Source organism: Leptonychotes weddellii, chromosome 7, assembly GCF_054177405.1.
Source record: "Leptonychotes weddellii isolate Sample4059 chromosome 7, ASM5417740v2, whole genome shotgun sequence".
Taxonomy (NCBI): Eukaryota; Metazoa; Chordata; class Mammalia; order Carnivora; family Phocidae; genus Leptonychotes; species Leptonychotes weddellii.
Window position 1 is genome coordinate 61,095,431 of NC_138375.1, and position 18,072 is coordinate 61,113,502.

At 39.4% G+C, this 18,072-nt stretch overlaps 1 protein-coding gene across 2 annotated transcripts in view; it reads right to left on the reverse strand.

Moving 5' to 3' along the window:
• The window catches only part of EPB41L4A (erythrocyte membrane protein band 4.1 like 4A), a 105,065-nt gene that overhangs the window by 61,237 nt on the left and 25,756 nt on the right, over positions 1 to 18,072 (reverse strand). For both annotated transcript variants that reach the window (XM_081826463.1, XM_081826464.1), the window contains exons 2-3: positions 8,798 to 8,902; positions 5,452 to 5,590 (exon numbers count right to left, since the gene is read on the reverse strand). In XM_081826463.1, the coding sequence (XP_081682589.1) occupies positions 5,452 to 5,457 (6 nt within the window). In that variant the 5' untranslated portion in view covers positions 5,458 to 5,590; positions 8,798 to 8,902. The remainder of the gene's footprint in view (positions 1 to 5,451; positions 5,591 to 8,797; positions 8,903 to 18,072) is intronic.

The window sequence follows — 18,072 nt, forward strand, 5'->3', positions numbered from 1 at the left end:
AAAAAAAAAAAGAAATTTAAGCCATGGAGCAGATGAGATTAAGTAGGAAGAGTGACATATATTTAACAGCAGGAAAATGAGAGCCTCAGGGCTAGGGGTCTCTATGAAGATGCTTCTGGCATTCCATGCCAGGCCCCTGGACTCCTGAAAAGCCTCCAGCCATAGTCTCTCACAGTTTTTTTTCCAGGTACCATTGATGTATTGGTGTCAGTCCTCGCAGGCTGCTGCACTGTTTATGATACTCTTTTTTTTTTTTTAAGATTTTATTTATTTATTTGACAGAGAGAGACACAGCGAGAGAGGGAACACAAGCAGGGGGAGTGGCAGAGGGAGAAGCAGGCTTCCCCCTGAGCGGGGAGCCCGATGCAGGGCTCAATCCCAGGACCCTGGGATCATGACCTGAGCTGAAGGCAGACACTTAACTGACTGAGCCACCCAGGCGCCCCTATGATATTCTTTTTAAAGTCAAAGGTCTACTGAAGAAAACCTTTCTGCTTCTTGATCTTTCCCCTCTACTTCCCCACCAGATGCTTGAAGACATTTCAGATAGTACAAGTTGTTTTTTTCCCCAATTTTACTGACATAATTGGCATATAACATTGTATTAGTCTAAGGTATACAATATAATGATTTGATACACGTACATATTGTGAAATGATCACAATAAGTCAACAACCATCACCTCACCTTTCTTATGATAAGAACTTTTAAGAGCCACTCTCTTAGCAACTTTCAAATATACAATACAATATTATTAAATATAGTCACCATGCTGTACCCTAATCCCTAGAACTCATAACTGGAAGTTTTTACCTTTTGACCACCTTAACCCATTCCATTCCCCCAAGCCACTGGAAACCACCAGTCTGTTCTCTGTATCTATAAGCTTAGTTTTTGTTTCTGTTTTTTATTTTTATTTTATTTTTTTTAAAGAAATTTATTTATTCATTCATTCATTCATTTATTTGAGAGAAAGAGGCAGAGGGAGGGGAGAGGGAGAGAGAATCCTCAAGCAGACTCTCTGCTGAGCCCGGAGCCTGAAGTGAGTCTCCATCTTACCACCCTGAGATCATTACCTGAGCTAAAATCAAGTATCAGACGCTTAACCGACTGAGCCACCCAGGTGCTTCTCTGTTTTTTAGATTCCACATATAAGTAAGATCATACAGTGCTTGCCTTCCTCTATCTTATTTCACTTGGCATAATGCACTCAAGGGCCATCCATGTTGTCACAAACAGCAGGAGTTTCTTATTTTTACAGCTATATAATATTCCATTTTATATACATATTATATATATGTAACCGACATATAACATATATATATATAATCTCACATCTTTATCCATTCATCCACTGATAGACACTTAAGTTGTTTCCATGTCTTGACTATAAAAGTTTCAATTTGTAGGGGTGTCTGGGTGGCTCGGTCGGTCGTTGGGCGTCTGCCTTCGGCTCGGGTCATGATCCCAGGGTCCTGGGATCGAGGCCCACATCGGACTCCCTGCTCAGCGGGAGGCCTGCTTCTCCCTCTCTCACTCCCCCTGCTTATGTTCCCTCTCTCGCTGTGTCTCTCTCTGTCAAATAAATAAAATCTTTTAAAAAAAAAGTTTCAATTTGTAATAATCCAGCATGACCAACTTCCTGTCTTTCTTTGCAACAAACAACTCACATTATCACTTACACATCTTCTCAGTCATTATGGGTATTTGTCAGAACATAAAGTTATAGAAAGTAAATTTCACACTGCAAAATACAATAAATCAGGATCAAAGAAGAACAGGCAGAGCCTGACTGCTAGTGTTCAGTGGATGAGGATCATTTTTGTTCAGTAATACTCTGAGTATTTGGGGACAGAGGGAAGGATACAAATATATACACAGTTTATTTATATTTTTAACGAAATTATTTCAGAGACAAATAATGCCAAAAGTAATCATATTAATAAACAAGTGAGCCTGTATCCAGTTAGAGCATTAGAAAATCATTGACAAAATCATATCAACATTTTTAGGAAGAGGCAAAGATCATCAAGACTGAATAGGAATAACCAGAAGAAAACTTGGAAAGTGAAAAACAGGAGAATGTGTCATCAAAAGAGCAAAATGAGATTTCAAGGAGTGAGTCCTTAGGGTCAATTCAACCCTAAGGTCAAGAAAGATAAGGGTTGAAAGTATCACCTGGATTTAACAACTAGAGACCCTGAGGACAGTTACAGTGCTATGATAGGTATCAAAGCTTGAGCATGCCCAAACCCTGAAGGAAAGGAGGGGGGAAAGGGAGAGGTCTAGAGACACAAAAAAAGAGGTGCTAAGATCCAGGTCAGAGGCCCTGGGGCTATTCCACCATGAAATGAGAAGGAAGGATGGGTAAGAAGTGACCAAGGGTGTGTGGGGAGGATCAGGAAGCTGGGAAGCTACCACCTGATTGTTCTTATTGTCTTGATGCAGCAAAAGAGTTTGCCGGGGGGAAGAGGATATTCACAAGCTGGCTGTATCTCTGTGCTACGCGTTTCCCTCCTTTGACCTCTGAAGTCATAGGGCAAAAGATCCAACATCCTCATTCTCAAAGCCACATTGAATTCCATATTCTGAGAAAAGCTCTATATATTGAAAGAGTAATTTGTAAAGTAGCCCCAAGTTCTAACATTAAAGTAAGACATGATAACTGTTCATTTTTTTTAAACCAGAAGTAATATTGGGGTATCACATTTCTCCTCATTACTGCTTTCAATATCAATTAGACTCATCTTCCAAAATCTCCAGAGGTCTTAAAGGGTCTGGAGCTTATTTGATTTTGTCTCTTCTATCCTCCAGACTGTTTCCTCCTCTCCCCTACTCCACCTTTTTTAAAAAATATCACCAGCAGTATTTTCATCCATCCTAGTTTCAACACGAAAGGCTTTCTATAGATTTCACACCTTATAATCTACAAAGAGCCTTCACATTATCTCTAATTTGGTCCTGTAACAATCTTGAGAGTTGGCAGGAGGGGGAGCGTTATTCTTCTCAACATTCAGAAAAATTAAGTGACTTGAACATTCAGGACTCAGACTTGGGTTGTGACTCCACAAAGGCACTTACCTGTTCCACCACACCACGTTCCACTTACAGCAACTTCTGAACACCCAGAAGGTGGCTCAAGTGTCTAACAACCTCAGAGTAATTTCAAATTCACCCAATTATTTCAAGAAGTCTGCACTGTAATTTCAATTCACCTGCCTATCATTAACAGATCTCATCATCCCTCTCCCATAATAAGGAACCTAACTCATCTTTAAAAAGCAACTAATATTGCTCACTGACATCCGGGGATGCACATGCAGCCCTAATCATGGAAAACTCCTGATTATCTACAGGAAGATGTATACTATTATTACCCAGGGAAAATAACCCTCCTTCAAGTTTCTGCCTAATTGGTGAATCCAAACAAGAAAGCCCTTATATTTCCACTGAGCAAGCAAAAATAAAATGCTTCCCACTGTAACCATGTGTATTAGTTTCTTTTTGCAGCTGTAACAAATTACCATAACCTTGGCCTAAAACAAGAGAAATTTATCATCTTGCAATTCTGAAGTTCAGAAGTCCAAAATGGTCTCACTGGGTACAACAGACTGAATGTTTGTGCTCGTCCCCACCAAATTCCTATGTTGAAACCCTAATCCTAATACCTAATCCTAATCCAAATACCTAATATGTTGGAATTTGGAGATGGGGCATTTGAGAGGTAATCAGGTCACAAGGGTAGAGCCTTCATGAATGGGATTACAAGAAGAGGTCACAGAGCTAATTAGTTCCCTTTTTGCCATGTGCCGTTACAAGAATTGGATTGTCTACAACCTGGAAGAGGGCTCTCACCGAATCACTCGGGCACTCTAATCCCAGGTTTCCAGCCTCCGAGGTAAGATAAATCAATATTTCTTGTTCATGTCAAGATGGTCTGACATGATTTGTCAGTGGTGATTTGTTAGAGCAGCCCAAACTAAGACACTGGGCTGCATTTCTTCTGGAAGCTCCAGGACAGAATCTGCTTCCTTTCCTTTTCTGGCTTCTAGAGGCTGCTTTCATTCTCTGGATCAAGGCCCCCTTCCAGTAATCACATGATTTTGACCTCTGCCTCCATTGTCACATTTCCTTCTCTCTGATTCTCCTGCCTCCCTCTGTCATGTATAAGGAGACTTCTAATTACAGTGATGCTGCTTCAATAATTTAGGATGATCCCTTTATACAAGATTCTTAACTTAATCATACCTGCAAAGTCCCTTCTGCCATGTAAGGTGATGTTCACAGGTGCTAGGGATTGGGATGATAGGCCAGGAGAAGGCTGGGAACCCATTCAAGGCAAAGACACACCAAGGTGAACTGCTGAGCCATACACCACATACAGAGAATGAGAAGGTGTTCCTGTTGAGCTAGCCATTAAACTGATGATAGGCACTCCTAGAACATACTAGAGAGAGCCAACTTCTCTGGAAGTTCTGCTGTTCTAGATCAATGGTAAGGACTTAAGAGAATTTTAAATATTTACAGCTAGTAAGTGGCAGGGGCCTTCAATAAATCTGGGTTTTTCTGACTCTCGTGTGTTCTTGTAATCCCTCTCATCTACCTTAAACCAAGGCTGGGAATTTTCTGTTCAACTGAACCAGGGCCCTGGAAAAAAAAAAAAAAAAAAAAGAGCTACATCCCCTGCACAGACCAGTCTGGATCAAGAAAGAACTAGGATGACACAGGCCAAAGCAGAGCAGAAAGTAGGCTATATGCCCAGGCTAAGTGCTCTCCCGTGTGTCTTTAGGAAAAGGAACCACAAGTACATGAACCCCACTGTGCATCTTTAAGGGACTGTTTTATACAAGTAAGCCTAAATTAACACAGGCAGCATTGTGTTAACTGAGTCTCAATAAGCATGTCTTCATGAAGAAATGTCTTTACTTCCTAGAGGTCCTTTTACAAACCTTACCTGAAAAGTGAAGCAATTATGGTGCCCAGAGTGTTCCAAATCAAGTCAGTTGTACTCCTTGGAGAGCAGTTTGCTTTACCAAGGTTTATTTCTGCCTAGCTGTTCCTCTGCACACATAGGTAACACCTGAATCAATGCATTTATTGCATGAATTTCCCAGGACTTGGTTTTATGAAATGTATAGTTTAATAAAACTTGTATGTTTAATATTCCAGGCAGCAAATTCCCTTTCTCCAGAATTCCTGAGACTATGTGAAAAACAGAGAAAGCTCTAGCACAGGGCCTGAACATATTAGGCATTCTTTACATTGCTGTTGAGCTACCACATGAAGGCATAAATACACAAAGGCCTAAATAAACTCTCTTGCCCCGGGTCAATCCGAGAAGTCTGCTTGTTGGAAAATACCATTTAACTCCTCTCAACAAACCTTAAGTACGTAAATTGCACAGAAAGAGAACTCCTCAGTATCCTAGATCTGAAAACCTTTCCATCTTACATGCATTCCGGTCAGGATATGATAGTGGTTGACGGTCTTGGAGACGTGAAGATTTGGGTTTGAATTCTGGTCCTAATACTTGCTGGGTTACGGACCTTGGGGAAGTGGCTTAACTTTTTCAGCTTCCATTTCTTCATCTCTGGTGGTAGGATAATAATATTTAGCTTGCACAGCCATTTTGAGCATGTAATGACAACATAAGGAAAATGTTCCACAGTTTCTGGTACACTAATGACGAGGATGGTGATGGACGGTGGTGATGATGACATGTCTAGATCCAGCCTCCAGCTTACCCTTCTCCTCCAGGACAGACAAGTTCCCTGCTATGTGAGGTCCATGGGTCCCCAGGGACATGCCCTCCCAGTCCACCCCCACCCAGTTTGGGCATGGCCCCAAGGCATGATCCACTGTCAAGGGGAGGGCAGGAGGGAGGGAGTCTAGGGCTTCTCGCTGATGTGAGTCACCTCTTCTTAATCCTCATCTTTCTTCCCTTTTACCCCCAGCTCCTTTTCCCACTTTCTTATTTGCCTCAAGATTTGACCTAAGGGGTCCCTCTCAGGGCCTCAAAGTCTTTTTTTTTTTTTAAGATTTTATTTATTTATTTCACAGAGAGAGACAGCGAGAGAGGGAACACAAGCAGGGGGAGTGGGAGAGGGAGAAGCAGGCTTCCCTCTGAGCCGGGAGCCCGATGTGGGGCTTGATCCCAGGACCCTGGGATCACGACCTGAGCTGAAGGCAGACGCTTAACGACTGAGCCACCCAGGCACCCTCAAAGTCTTTTCCATGTGGATCTTACTTATTTTAAAGATTGTTACAAAGCATTCCCTCTTAAAAGTAAACCTTTTGGTGCAGAAAAATCAAAGCAATACACAAAATCTAATCTAATGGATTGTAGTTCAGGCAAATTCCTGGAAATCATTAAAGAAAAAATTTTTCACTGTGTCCTGTGCCATTTTAACATAGGGTTATTCTTTAAATGTTTGCCTAAAGTAAGGGCTATGTAGATCTGCTCCTACTAACACAGAAAGAGAAATAGGAATTTGGGTTCATCAACAATTTCCCTAGAAATAAAGTTGAGTCTGGGGTGGTTGCCCGGCTAGAATGAAGAGCCTGCCAGAGCTTTTCCCCCAAGGGAAATCCTTAGTTCTGCCTCAATATCCAAGAAAAGCAAATCAGTAATGGAATCACATTTTCTACCTAGATACGCTATCAGTCCTCCAGTATGCTTTGATGAAATGATTATCTAAAGAAGGGGCAAATTTTCATAACCTTCTTACAGTTTCCTACAATTAAAAAAATATATAATACAATCAGACAATACACTTGAGCATGAAAAGACTAAGGAATGTTTATAAATCACCTCTATTTTATCTTCATTCACTAGAAATAACTAAATTCAGGAGGCAAAAATGGTTTTTTCATGTGATTTACCCACCTGATATCAGGTTCTTATAGTACCAAAAAAACATCACTTAAGAGCTTTCTCCTTCTAACTGTAGTTTCTTCTAAAACCTTCATTGCAAACACATCACAAATGTCAACCCTTAAGAATAAGGTAAGAGAAAAAAAAATTTTTTTTGTTTTAATATAAGCCCTAGAAAGCTTTGAATCAATACCAACTGCTAATTCTTTTTGCAATGATACAAGCCGTTGTTTGAAATTCTCTGGCAGGGTGCCTGGGTGGCTCAGTTGAGATTCTCTGATTTTTCATATATTATTTTTCCTTTGCAAGTTTAAAAAAAAGAGAGATAAGGTCTATATAATTTTAGCAAGACAGTCAATCTTTCCAGGCAAAGTCTGACATACTAGATAAGATCAGGAAACAGTAGTTTTCTCTACTAGGAAAAATGTTCTTTCAAAAATATGAATGTAATGCAAGATAGCTTCTATAGCCTTCAATTTAATCTTTCAATATAGATTTACAGTTCTGCAGTATTGACTTATGGCCCATACAGGACAGAATTCAGGGAACTCCTGAAGATGTCAATTTCCCTTTCTTTGAAGTGTGCCTTAATGACCGTTTGCCTTTAGAAAGTTATTCCTTTCTATGGAAAGCTAACCAACACACCCAATTTTTTATTCCTGCTTTGTGAAATCCTCCTGTGAAACAAAACGGATTATGAAACTAGCTCAGGAAAAATCACAAGTTATCACCATCAATAGCATTCCATTTGTCTGTCTCTTCTCATCCTAGCACATTCCTGTGACCGGGGTAGAAAAACCCCACTCAGACAATCATGTGCCTCACTGAATAGACCCCAGATGATCCACTAGAGGCTGGGAGAACTGATGAAGGAAGAGGAGGAAATCTTTATTCCGACAGGAGTTGAGTAACATGAAAAATAAAAGTCAAACGGGACTTTTAAGGTAAGCATATAAGCATTCTTTTTTTTTTTTTTAAAGATTTTATTTATTTATTCATGAGAGACAGAGAGAGAGGCAGAGGGAGAAGCAGGCTCCCAAGGAGCAGGGAGCCCGATGCGGGACTCGATCCCAGGACGCTGGGATCATGACCTGAGCCAAAGGCAGACGCTCAACCATCTGAGCCACCCAGGCGCCCAAGCATATAACCATTCTGCATAATAAGACTGTGTCTGAGGTTAAGACCTTTCTTAGACTAAAACAAAAGGCACTAATGAATATCCTTTCATACCCCCAAACCACCACCTCCAAAGTCTTTCTCCTCTGCTCATCACCCAAGAAATAGCTTTTTAGCCTTATAACCATATAGAATCCATACTAACCAATGCAGTGAGTTTCTTAGTAATTCTACCACCCAACCAGCTAGGAAGATGTTAGACCTTCATGAAGACTGACATCAGACACCAAAAGTTTGGTTGCCTTTATTACTTACTCCATCAAGCTCAGGGGTGAAAACCCTTACTTATTTCTTTTATAACTACTCTTCCAACTTCTAAAGCTCAGATAAGCACCTTTTCATACTGTATTTTTTCTCTTTAACCATTTATTTTCTTAAAAGGCAGTAAGTAATATCTGTCACTTCAGAAGACTAGCCACTTGCCTCCTAACACATTACCTGGCTTATTCAGTTCTCCAAACAGCATACATGAAAAGTACGCTCTATGATACGGTTGCAAAAATGTAAACTAGGGAAGTCGTCTACAAAGAGAAGTACACACATACAAGTTGTGAAACCCACCACTCTATCAACTTTTGGCAGAAGAGAAAAAAATGCAAAACACATTAGCAAGGAAAAACATGTTCAAGGCTTTCAAAGTCGTTTTCAGTGATAAAGAAACTACCTACCTAAAACCACATCAGCAAAGGCCAAAGAGAGAGTAAAACTTATAACCAGAAAAATTGAATACGAAGTCATTGTACTCACTGTCTGATGGCTTCTGTCACAGTAACGCAGCCCAAAATAATCTATCTCCACAAGGTTTATGTGACGGAATACGTGGTCAAGGACAACAGAACCTTTCGTTGACTTCTGCAAAAATAATTCACAATTTTTTTTTTAACACGGTGTCTCATCTTTCTCAGTGGGACATAGTCACTATGACATAAGTCATCCAGTCTTAGCTTCGCCCACAATGGAAGCGATTTTATTAGCTCACGGTTCCCTCTTTAAGTTTTGCCTCAATTACAAAGAAAAGTGGGGTTGCAAGTGTATTAAAGAAATTCCTTTGAAAAACCATTTTAAACTGTAGTGGGTTTTTAATTAATATAAGCTTCTTTTCTTAGGGGATTGTAAATTACCTTCAGGACAAAATTCTTCTCTTAATAAAGATAATCTTTTATATGAAGAGCATCTAATGAATTCATCAAAAACCACTCACATTGGTTAAAATCCCAGTTCTTTCACTTTAAAAAGCAATTTTCACCTACAGCGTTACTCTCACAACACAGAATTAAAATAACAATAGCGAAAGCTTTTATTTTCAATCCTCAACTAATAAACCCATAGATTAAAGCTGACAAAGTTAATGTTCTGAAAAGCCCTTGTGAAGAAATTTTACTTTATCTCTTTCACATAAGCACAGATATAAAAAGAACATTTCCCCTGGCTGCTTTCTAAGATCTAATATATTAGACCCAATATATTAAATACCAATTATCATATATCTAAAGATAAACATTAATCAGCAAGCACTACTTCACATATCGTATTAATCTTGAAAATAATCCATTTCAGAGGTCTACAGATACAGATACAGAAGAAATATCTACAGATATTTCCTTTCTTTTGCCCCACCACTGGCAGGTACAGCAGGGGAGTAAGAGAAATCCCCAAGAACTCATACACTGCGTTAATGAAGTATGGCTTTGTTCAGCTGTGGTTTTCCCCAAAGAATTACTATCACTTGTTTGCTCATATATGGGGAGTACTCAAAATTGCACTGCTTTTAGAAAATGGAGTTGTAACGTAAGGGAAATGTTTTGATTAAATGTATTGTAAAATGGATAAGAGATGATAAAAGCACACACTGAGAGAAGACCGTTCTTGTTACAAATCCCAAAGGTAGTTTTGTTTCCTTCTAAATTACCTTGGTTAAGCTTAATTGGTGTCTTTTTCAAAATCCATTGGATAATTCATAAACAAAAAGCCCTTCCATGATGGATCTTTGGTTTGGGACATGTTCTCCTATAATAACAATGCCACATCCAATCAATGTTCCTTTGTGCTCATGTACTTACATGTTTAGCTAGGTAAAAATCTGGAAGTAAAATTACTCTTTCTAAGGATGCACGTACTTACAATGGGCACTGCCAAGAAGACCATTACAATGTATTCAATGAAAGTACATTTCCCCATACCTTTGCCAACATTTGGTTGAGCAAAATTCTCCCCATCTGACTGAACAAAAATGAGGGGAGAGGGTAACTGTTTTAATTCGCACTTTCCTGACACTTAACAAAGTAAGTGCTCCATCATCTGCTTACTAACCAATTGCACTTCTTAGCATTTGGGTTAGGCATTCTCTAACCTGAAGTTTATGAGCAAATTCTCCTAAGTATAATACTTGCACAATTTTTTTTTTTTAAAGATTTATTTATTTATTTGAGAGAGTGAGCATGTGTGCAAATGGGAGGGGCAGAGGGAGAAGGAGAGAGAATCTTAAGACTCCACACCTAGTGCGGAGCCTGACACAGGGCTCAATCTCACAACCCTGAGATCAGGACCTGAGTCGAAATCTAGAGTCAGACGCTTAACCGGCTATGCCACCCAGACGCCCCTGTACACTTTTACTTTGTATACTTAGCCCTTTATTCCATCTGTAAATTATTTTTGTGCTTGGGATAAGGGCCTAACTTTGTTTCCAAGTGGATAGACATTTTACTGAAAAGGTCATCATTTCTCTTTTGATATGATAAAAACTTCATCATCTACTAAATTAGCCCTTAATCTTTCCCACAGATTATTCCTGAACCAATCCTCCGAGATTTTAATAATTCAGTTTTAATGTAATTTGTTGGAATCCACCATTCTTTTCTAAAATTGTCTTTGCAAATTCTTAGACATTTTTCTTTATTAGAGGACGTTTAGTAGCAGGTTGCTACTTTTTAGTTTTTATTTAAATTCCAGTATTGTTAACATACAGTATTATATTAGTTTCCAGTGTACAATATAGTGATTCAACACTTCCATACATCACTGGGTGCTCATCACAACAAGTGCACTCCTTAATCCCCATCACCTGTTTCACTCATCCCCCTCACCCCACTTTCCCTCTGGTAACCATCAGTTTGTTCTCAATAGTTAAGAGTCTATTCCTTGGTTTGTCTCTCTATTTTTCTCCCTTTGCTTGTTTGTTTTGTTTCTTAAATTCCACATGAGTGGAATCATACAGTATTTGTCTTTCTTTGACTGACTTATTTCACTTAACATTGTTCTGAGGTCCATCCATGTTGTTGCAAATGGCAAGATTTCATTCTTTTTTATGGCCAAATAATATTCCATTGTAGGGGCACCTGGATGGCTCATTCAGTGAGCATCCATCTGACTCCTGATTGCAGCTCAGGTCATGATCTCAGGGTCCTGGGATAAAGCCCCATGTCAGGGTCTGCACTCAGCAAGGAGTCGGCTGGAGATTCTCCTTCTCCCTCTACCTTTGCCCCTCCCCCCTTAAATAAATACATAAATCTTAAAAAAAAAAAAATATTCCAGGAGTGCCTGGATGGCTCAGTTAAGCATCCAGCTTACTCCATGCTGGGACATGGAGCCTACTTAAGATTCACTCTCTCCCTCTTCCTCTGCCCCTCCCCCCCTTAAAAAATTCCATTGTGTATATATACCACCTCTTCTTTATCCATTCATCTATTGACTGGACACTTGGGCTGCTTCCATAGTTTGGCTATTGTAAGAAATGCTGCAATAAACACAGGGGTGCATATATCCCTTTGAATTAGTGTTTTTGGATTCTTTGGGTAAATACCCAGTAGTGTGATTGCTGGATTGTAAGGTAGTTCTAATTTTAACTTTTTGAGGAATCTCCATACTGTTTTCCACAGTGGCTGCACCAGTTACATTCCTACCAATGGTTCAAGAGGGTTCCCCTTTCTCCACATCCTTGCCAACACCTGCTGTTTCTTGTGTTTTTGATTTTAGCCATTCTGACAGGTATGAGGTGATATCTCATTGTAGTTATGATTTATATTCCCCTGATGTGTCTGTTGGCCGTCTGTATGTCTTCTTTGGAGAAATGTCTGTTCAGGTCTTCTGCCCATTTTTAAATTAGATTTGTTTTTTTCAAGTTGTTTAAGTTCTTTATATATTTTGGATAGTAACCCTTTATCAGATATGTCTTTTGCAAATATCTTCTCCCATCCTGTAGGTTGCCTTTTAGTTTTGTTGTTTCCTTCACTGTGCAGAAGCTTTTTATTTTGATGTAGTCCCAATAGTTCATTTGTGCTTTTGTTTCCCTTGCCTCAGGAGACATATCTAGAAAGAAGTTGCTATGGCCAATGTCAAAGAGGTTACTGCCTGTGTATCAGGTCTCACATTTAGGTTTTTAACCATTTTCAATTTATGGTTATATATGGTGTAAGAAAGTGGTCAAGTTTCATTCTTCTGCATGTTGCTGTCCAGTTTTCCCAATACCATTTGTCGAAGAACACTGTCTTTTTTTCCATTGCATATTCTTTCCTGCTTTATTGTTATTGACCATATAATTGTGGGGTTTTTTTCTGGGTTTTCTATTCTATTCCACTGATCTATGTGTCTACATGCCAATACCATACTGTTTTGATAACTACAGCTTTGTAATATAACTTGAGGTCCAGAATTGTGATTCCTCCAGCTTTGCTTTGCTCTTTCAGGATTGCTTTGGCTATCTGGGGTCTTTTGTGGTTCCATACAAATTTAGGATGCTTTGTTCTAGTTCTGTGAAAAATGCTATTGGTTATTTTGATAGGGATTGCATTAAATGTACAGACTGCTTTGGGTAGTATAGACATTTCAACAATATTTGTTCTTCCAGTCCATGAGCACGGAATGTCTTTCCATTTCCTTGTGCCGCCTTCAATTTCTTTGATCAGTGTTTTATAGTTTTCAGAGTACAGGTCTTTCCGCTCTTTGGTTAGATTTATTCCTAAGTATGCTATTATTTGGGGTGCAATTAAAAACAAAAATGTTTTAATTTCTCCTTCTGCTGCTTCATTATTAGTGCAGAGAAATGCAACAGATTTCTGTACATTGGTTTGTAATCTCTGACTTTACTGGATTTGTTTATCAGTTCTAGCAGGTTTTTTTGGTGGAGTCTTTTGGATTTTCTATATATAGTGTCATGTCATCTGCAAATAGTCAAAGTCTTACTTCTTCCTTACCAATTTAGATGTCTTTTATTTCTGTTTGTTGTCTGTTTGCTGTGGCTAGGACTTCCAGTACTATGTTGAATAAAAGAGGTGAAAGTGGACATCCTTTTCATGTTCCTGACCTTAGGGAAAAAGCTCTCCATTTTTCCCCACTAAGGATGATGTTCAGCTTGCTAATTTAATAAATAATTCTGTTGGGGTTTTGACTGGAATTAAATTGAATTGATAGACTGGATGACTTGGGGAGTAATGATAGCATATTTACAAAGTGAAACCTATATGGTTTTCTTTTATGTCCTTCAAGGATGTTTTATACTTTTTTTCATGTAGGTCTTACAAAATTCTACTCAAGCTTTATGGCAGGCAAAATTTACAAAGTGCCCTCTCCCCCAAAATAAATCCTGTTCTAATCCCTGGAGCTGATAAAATGAACTGTCAGTACTATGATTGTGTTATGTTATAGGTCACAGTTGGCCTTAATATCAGGAGATCATTAGAGTGGATCTGACCCAATCACGTGGGCCCTAACAAGCAAAACACTTTCTCCATCAAAAGAGAAAGGCAGAAGGGAAGTCAAAGATTTTTCAAAGCATATAAAAAACTCCACGGGTCCTTGCCACTTGAAAGATGGAGGGAGCATCTGAGATAGCAGTGCTAGCAGCCTCAAGGAGCTGAGAGTAGGCTCCAAGTAAGGAAATGGGAACCTTGGTCCTAAAGCCACAAAAACTGGATTTAGCTAACAACCTGAGTTTGGAAGCAGATTCCTCCCCAGAGCCTTCAAACAAGCACTCAGACAACCAACACCTTGATTTTAGCCTTCCGAGATTAAGCACAGAACCCAGTCATGCTATCCTGGATTTCTGACCTACAGAATGGTGGGATAATAAATGGGGGTAGATTTAAGCTACTAATTTGTAGAAATTTGTTATGCAGCAACAGAAAACTAATATAGGCCTATTCTTAGCTATTTTATAGTTTTATTGTTGTTATATTATACCTTCTGATTTCTAATATATTAGCAATTAATTCTTCCACATTGGTCTATTCACAGCCATCTTGCTAAACTTGTTTCGGTGAAAAGAATTTGTCCATGAATCTTTTTAGATAACCACATTTTCTACAAATAGTAAGTTGCTCTAGTTCTTTCTTTTCCAAATTCCTCCTCCATATTTCTTTCTTTTTCTTACTGCATTAGTTGGGGCCTCAACAGAAGGATGACTGGTAGTTGTGAGAACAATGATCCCAAACTTCTTCCTAACTTTAATGTAATTGCTTCTAAAATTTCATCACTAAGTATATACCGGCTGCTATGTACCCCTTGTATCTACTCTTTATCAAATAGAAGGTTCTTTTTATTCCTCTTTTTGTTTTTGTTATGTTTTATTCTCTTATTTTTTTTTTAAGATTTTATTTATTTATTTGACAGAGAGAGACACAGCGAGAGGGAGAACACAAGCAGAGGGAGTGGGAGAGGGAGAGGGAGAAGCAGGCTTCCCACCGAGCAGGGAGCCCGATGCGGGGCTCGATCCCAGGAGCCCAGGATCATGACCTGAGCCGAAGGCAGTCGCTTAACGACTGAGCCACCCAGGCGCCCCTGTTTTGATTTTTTAACTAAGAATGGGTGGTAATTTTATCATGTCATTTATGGGAATCTGAAAGGACAAAAATCATGTAATTATCTATGAGTTACATTAAAAGAATTTTTTTTTTTTTTAAGATTTTATTTATTTATTTGTCAGAGAGAAAGAGAGAGAGCACAGGCAGGGGGAGTGGCAGGCAGAGGGAGAAGCAGGCTCCCGGCTGAGCAGGGAGACGGATGCGGGGCTCAATCCCATGACCCTGGGATCATGACCTGAGCTGAAGGCAGACACTTAACCAACTGAGCCACCCAGGAGTCACACATTAAAAGAATTTCTAATATCAAATATTCTTCATAAAGAATTTTCCAGTTTAGTTCTTTTGTTCTAGGTATGTAATATCAAACCCCCACCCTACTTGGAAAGAATCCCCCACCATTTGAGTCTTGGTAGAGGCAGGAAACAGACCCCGTCCCACAACTCCTGGCAGCTGAGCCACAGCACATGACCTGGTTTCACAGCCAAGGACTCTGATGTCTGAGCAAGTGATGCAAAGACAGATGAAGACCTGAGAATTCATTCATGACAATGGCTCCCATTGGTAGGGTGTCCAATAGCAGAGGCATGCAGAGGTGAAATCAAATGGGACAGGGAGCAGTGCTGACTGATTCCTAAGCCAGGTTTCCCAGCATTCTTGAGGTATTAAAGGGAAGCAGCCAGGCAATCCACCAGCTTCCCTTCCCTTGCCCCACAGGAACACTGATTGTGTACGTTTGGACCTAAGAGCCATGCCAGGGTCCTCAGTAAAAATCCTAATACAGAAAATTGGGTCCAAAGGTATACTCAAAATATCATGAATACCAACAGTTTATCGTAGGAATGGAAGTGCAACAGGCAGATTTCTTGGTTGCCAACAGTAATAGATGACTCTGACAAAGTAACCAAGGAAGTTCACTGAAGGACACTGGTTGTCTTACAGTCTCTATGGTGCCACCCTGATGGTCTCTTGGGTCTTCTCCTAATCCCAATACAGCCACAATCACTAAGCATGCAGCCACCCTTCACCCATCACCACCTCCCCCCCGTGGTTCAGCCCATATTTTGAGCTCCAGTTTTCACCTACAATTGTTTCACATTTGCCTTTTGCCTCAGGAAATTTTTTTTAATAATTTCTGGCTGACTGAGATCCGTCTTTCTTACTTTCTAGAATGCTGTGGAAAATGCATGCCTATCTTTCCTCTTACTTAAAGGCTGACATACGAGCCTAGTGTTCCATCTCGATCTAATCTCTCCTCTGGATCCGTTCTCCTATCCAGGAACAGACAGAGTAAATAGAACAAGTAGAACCACACAACTCCACCTAATTCCTCTATCCCAAGCAGGTGAAAAAGTGCTTCATGAACAGAAGAGGAATGAATTATGCTTGAAATTTCAGCACTGAAATGGGGCAGAGTTTTTAGAGAAAAAAAAATATGTATATATATATATATATAAATATATATATACACACACATACACATAAATCAAGGCTATCTTTGTGAAAAACACTTTATGCCTATAATTCCACAAAATGTTAGTTTCTTCATACATATAATCTATTTATAAAGCATAAATAATAGCCTACTCATGAAGAACATACACAAAAGCAAGCTTGGAAAACCAACTTAGCAGTTTGGAAAGTAGATGGAAATAGCAGAAGTTTCATGCACAGAAGGAATCACCATTTTCCAAAACTATCACTCCAAAAATATCAGAACATAGTCTGTCGATCCTCTGTAACAGTTTTTTATCTATATAGAATCTGGTGCTGAAAATTCTTTACAAAGAATTTCATCCTTTAGCTCCTTGTTATCCTCTATAGAGAAACCACAAGGAAAACATGTGGTGTTACACAATGAATCCAAAGCTGACCTAAGAAAAAACATGGGATCTCATGATTCCCTCTACAGATTTGTGTAAGTTGTAGTTCTACATATGAACGTGGAGCAGAGGCAGATGAACCTCAGAAATACTATATTTCTGTCCCTACTTCAAGCACATATGTACTTGAAAACCTCTTAACTTCTCATCTCTCATACTGTAATATGACAAGACTCAGAAACCATGGGTGTCAGCAGTCAGTTAGCTACTGGGGTCCGGGGTACATCACCAGCTCACATTTCTGCCAGTCCTGCCCTAACTGGCCCCCCTTCCAATCACCCTGTCCCCAGTTTGTATTCCATTATTTATGCCTCCTGCTCTTATGGATAAATGCACTCTTCATGTGGATTCTCCACAGAGACTGCCTGTGGGCTATATTTTGCAGTTCAGATTCATAGTCTTCAAGCTCAGAAGAAATCATCCTTGAATAAAGAAATTAAGAAGTGACAGAGAATGGACATGAGAGCCAAAGTAAGAACGAGAAGTACACTAGGCAAGGAACAGGCCAATTGCAGGATTTATTACTAGAAAAGGACAATACCATCGAGGATATAATGAAAGAAACATGACTTCAAATATTTATTGAGTACCCATTACATGTCAGCAAATGATTAATCTCCAGAAGATGGAAAAAGCATGCTAACAAATGCCAGAGAACAAGATGCACCCAGACCATAGTACAAAGAACCTCAATGGGGGAAGCAGTTCATTGCCCTATCAGAACCCTGGTCTTGGGGCTAAGGAGTGACTAAGAAACTTCTAGAAAGTGAGACAAAGAAGGACTTGGTTATCATCAGAAGCTTTTTTACACACTTGACTAGTTACCATGCAGGCATTTTACTTGCATTAAAATATGTTTTAAAAGAAAAAGTATGCCAAAGTAGAAAGTAGTCATTACCTGTTTTTGTTCATGGAGGTAATTGTTTTGTGGATTTGGTTGATGTACTGTGAAGTGGTAAGTAAGGAAGATGCATGGAGACAAAATAAGGATATGGTATTTAGCTCTCAATTTGTTGACCACATTTATAAACAATTCATACTCCTCATTTTTCCCCTCCCCAAAAAAAGGCTACTTTAAGACTTTTTTTTTTTTAAGATTTTATTTATTTATTTGACAGAGAGAGACACGGCGAGAGACAGAACACAAGCAGGGGGAGTGGGAGAGGGAGAAGCAGGCTTCCCTCTGAGCAGAGAGCCCGATGCGGAACTCGATCCCAGGACCCTGGGATCATGACCTGAGCTGAAGGCAGACGCTTAACGACTGAGCTACCCAGGCGCCCCTACTTTAAGACTTTTTTTTTTTTTTTAAAGATTTTATTTATTTGACAGAGAGATAGCGAGAGCAGGA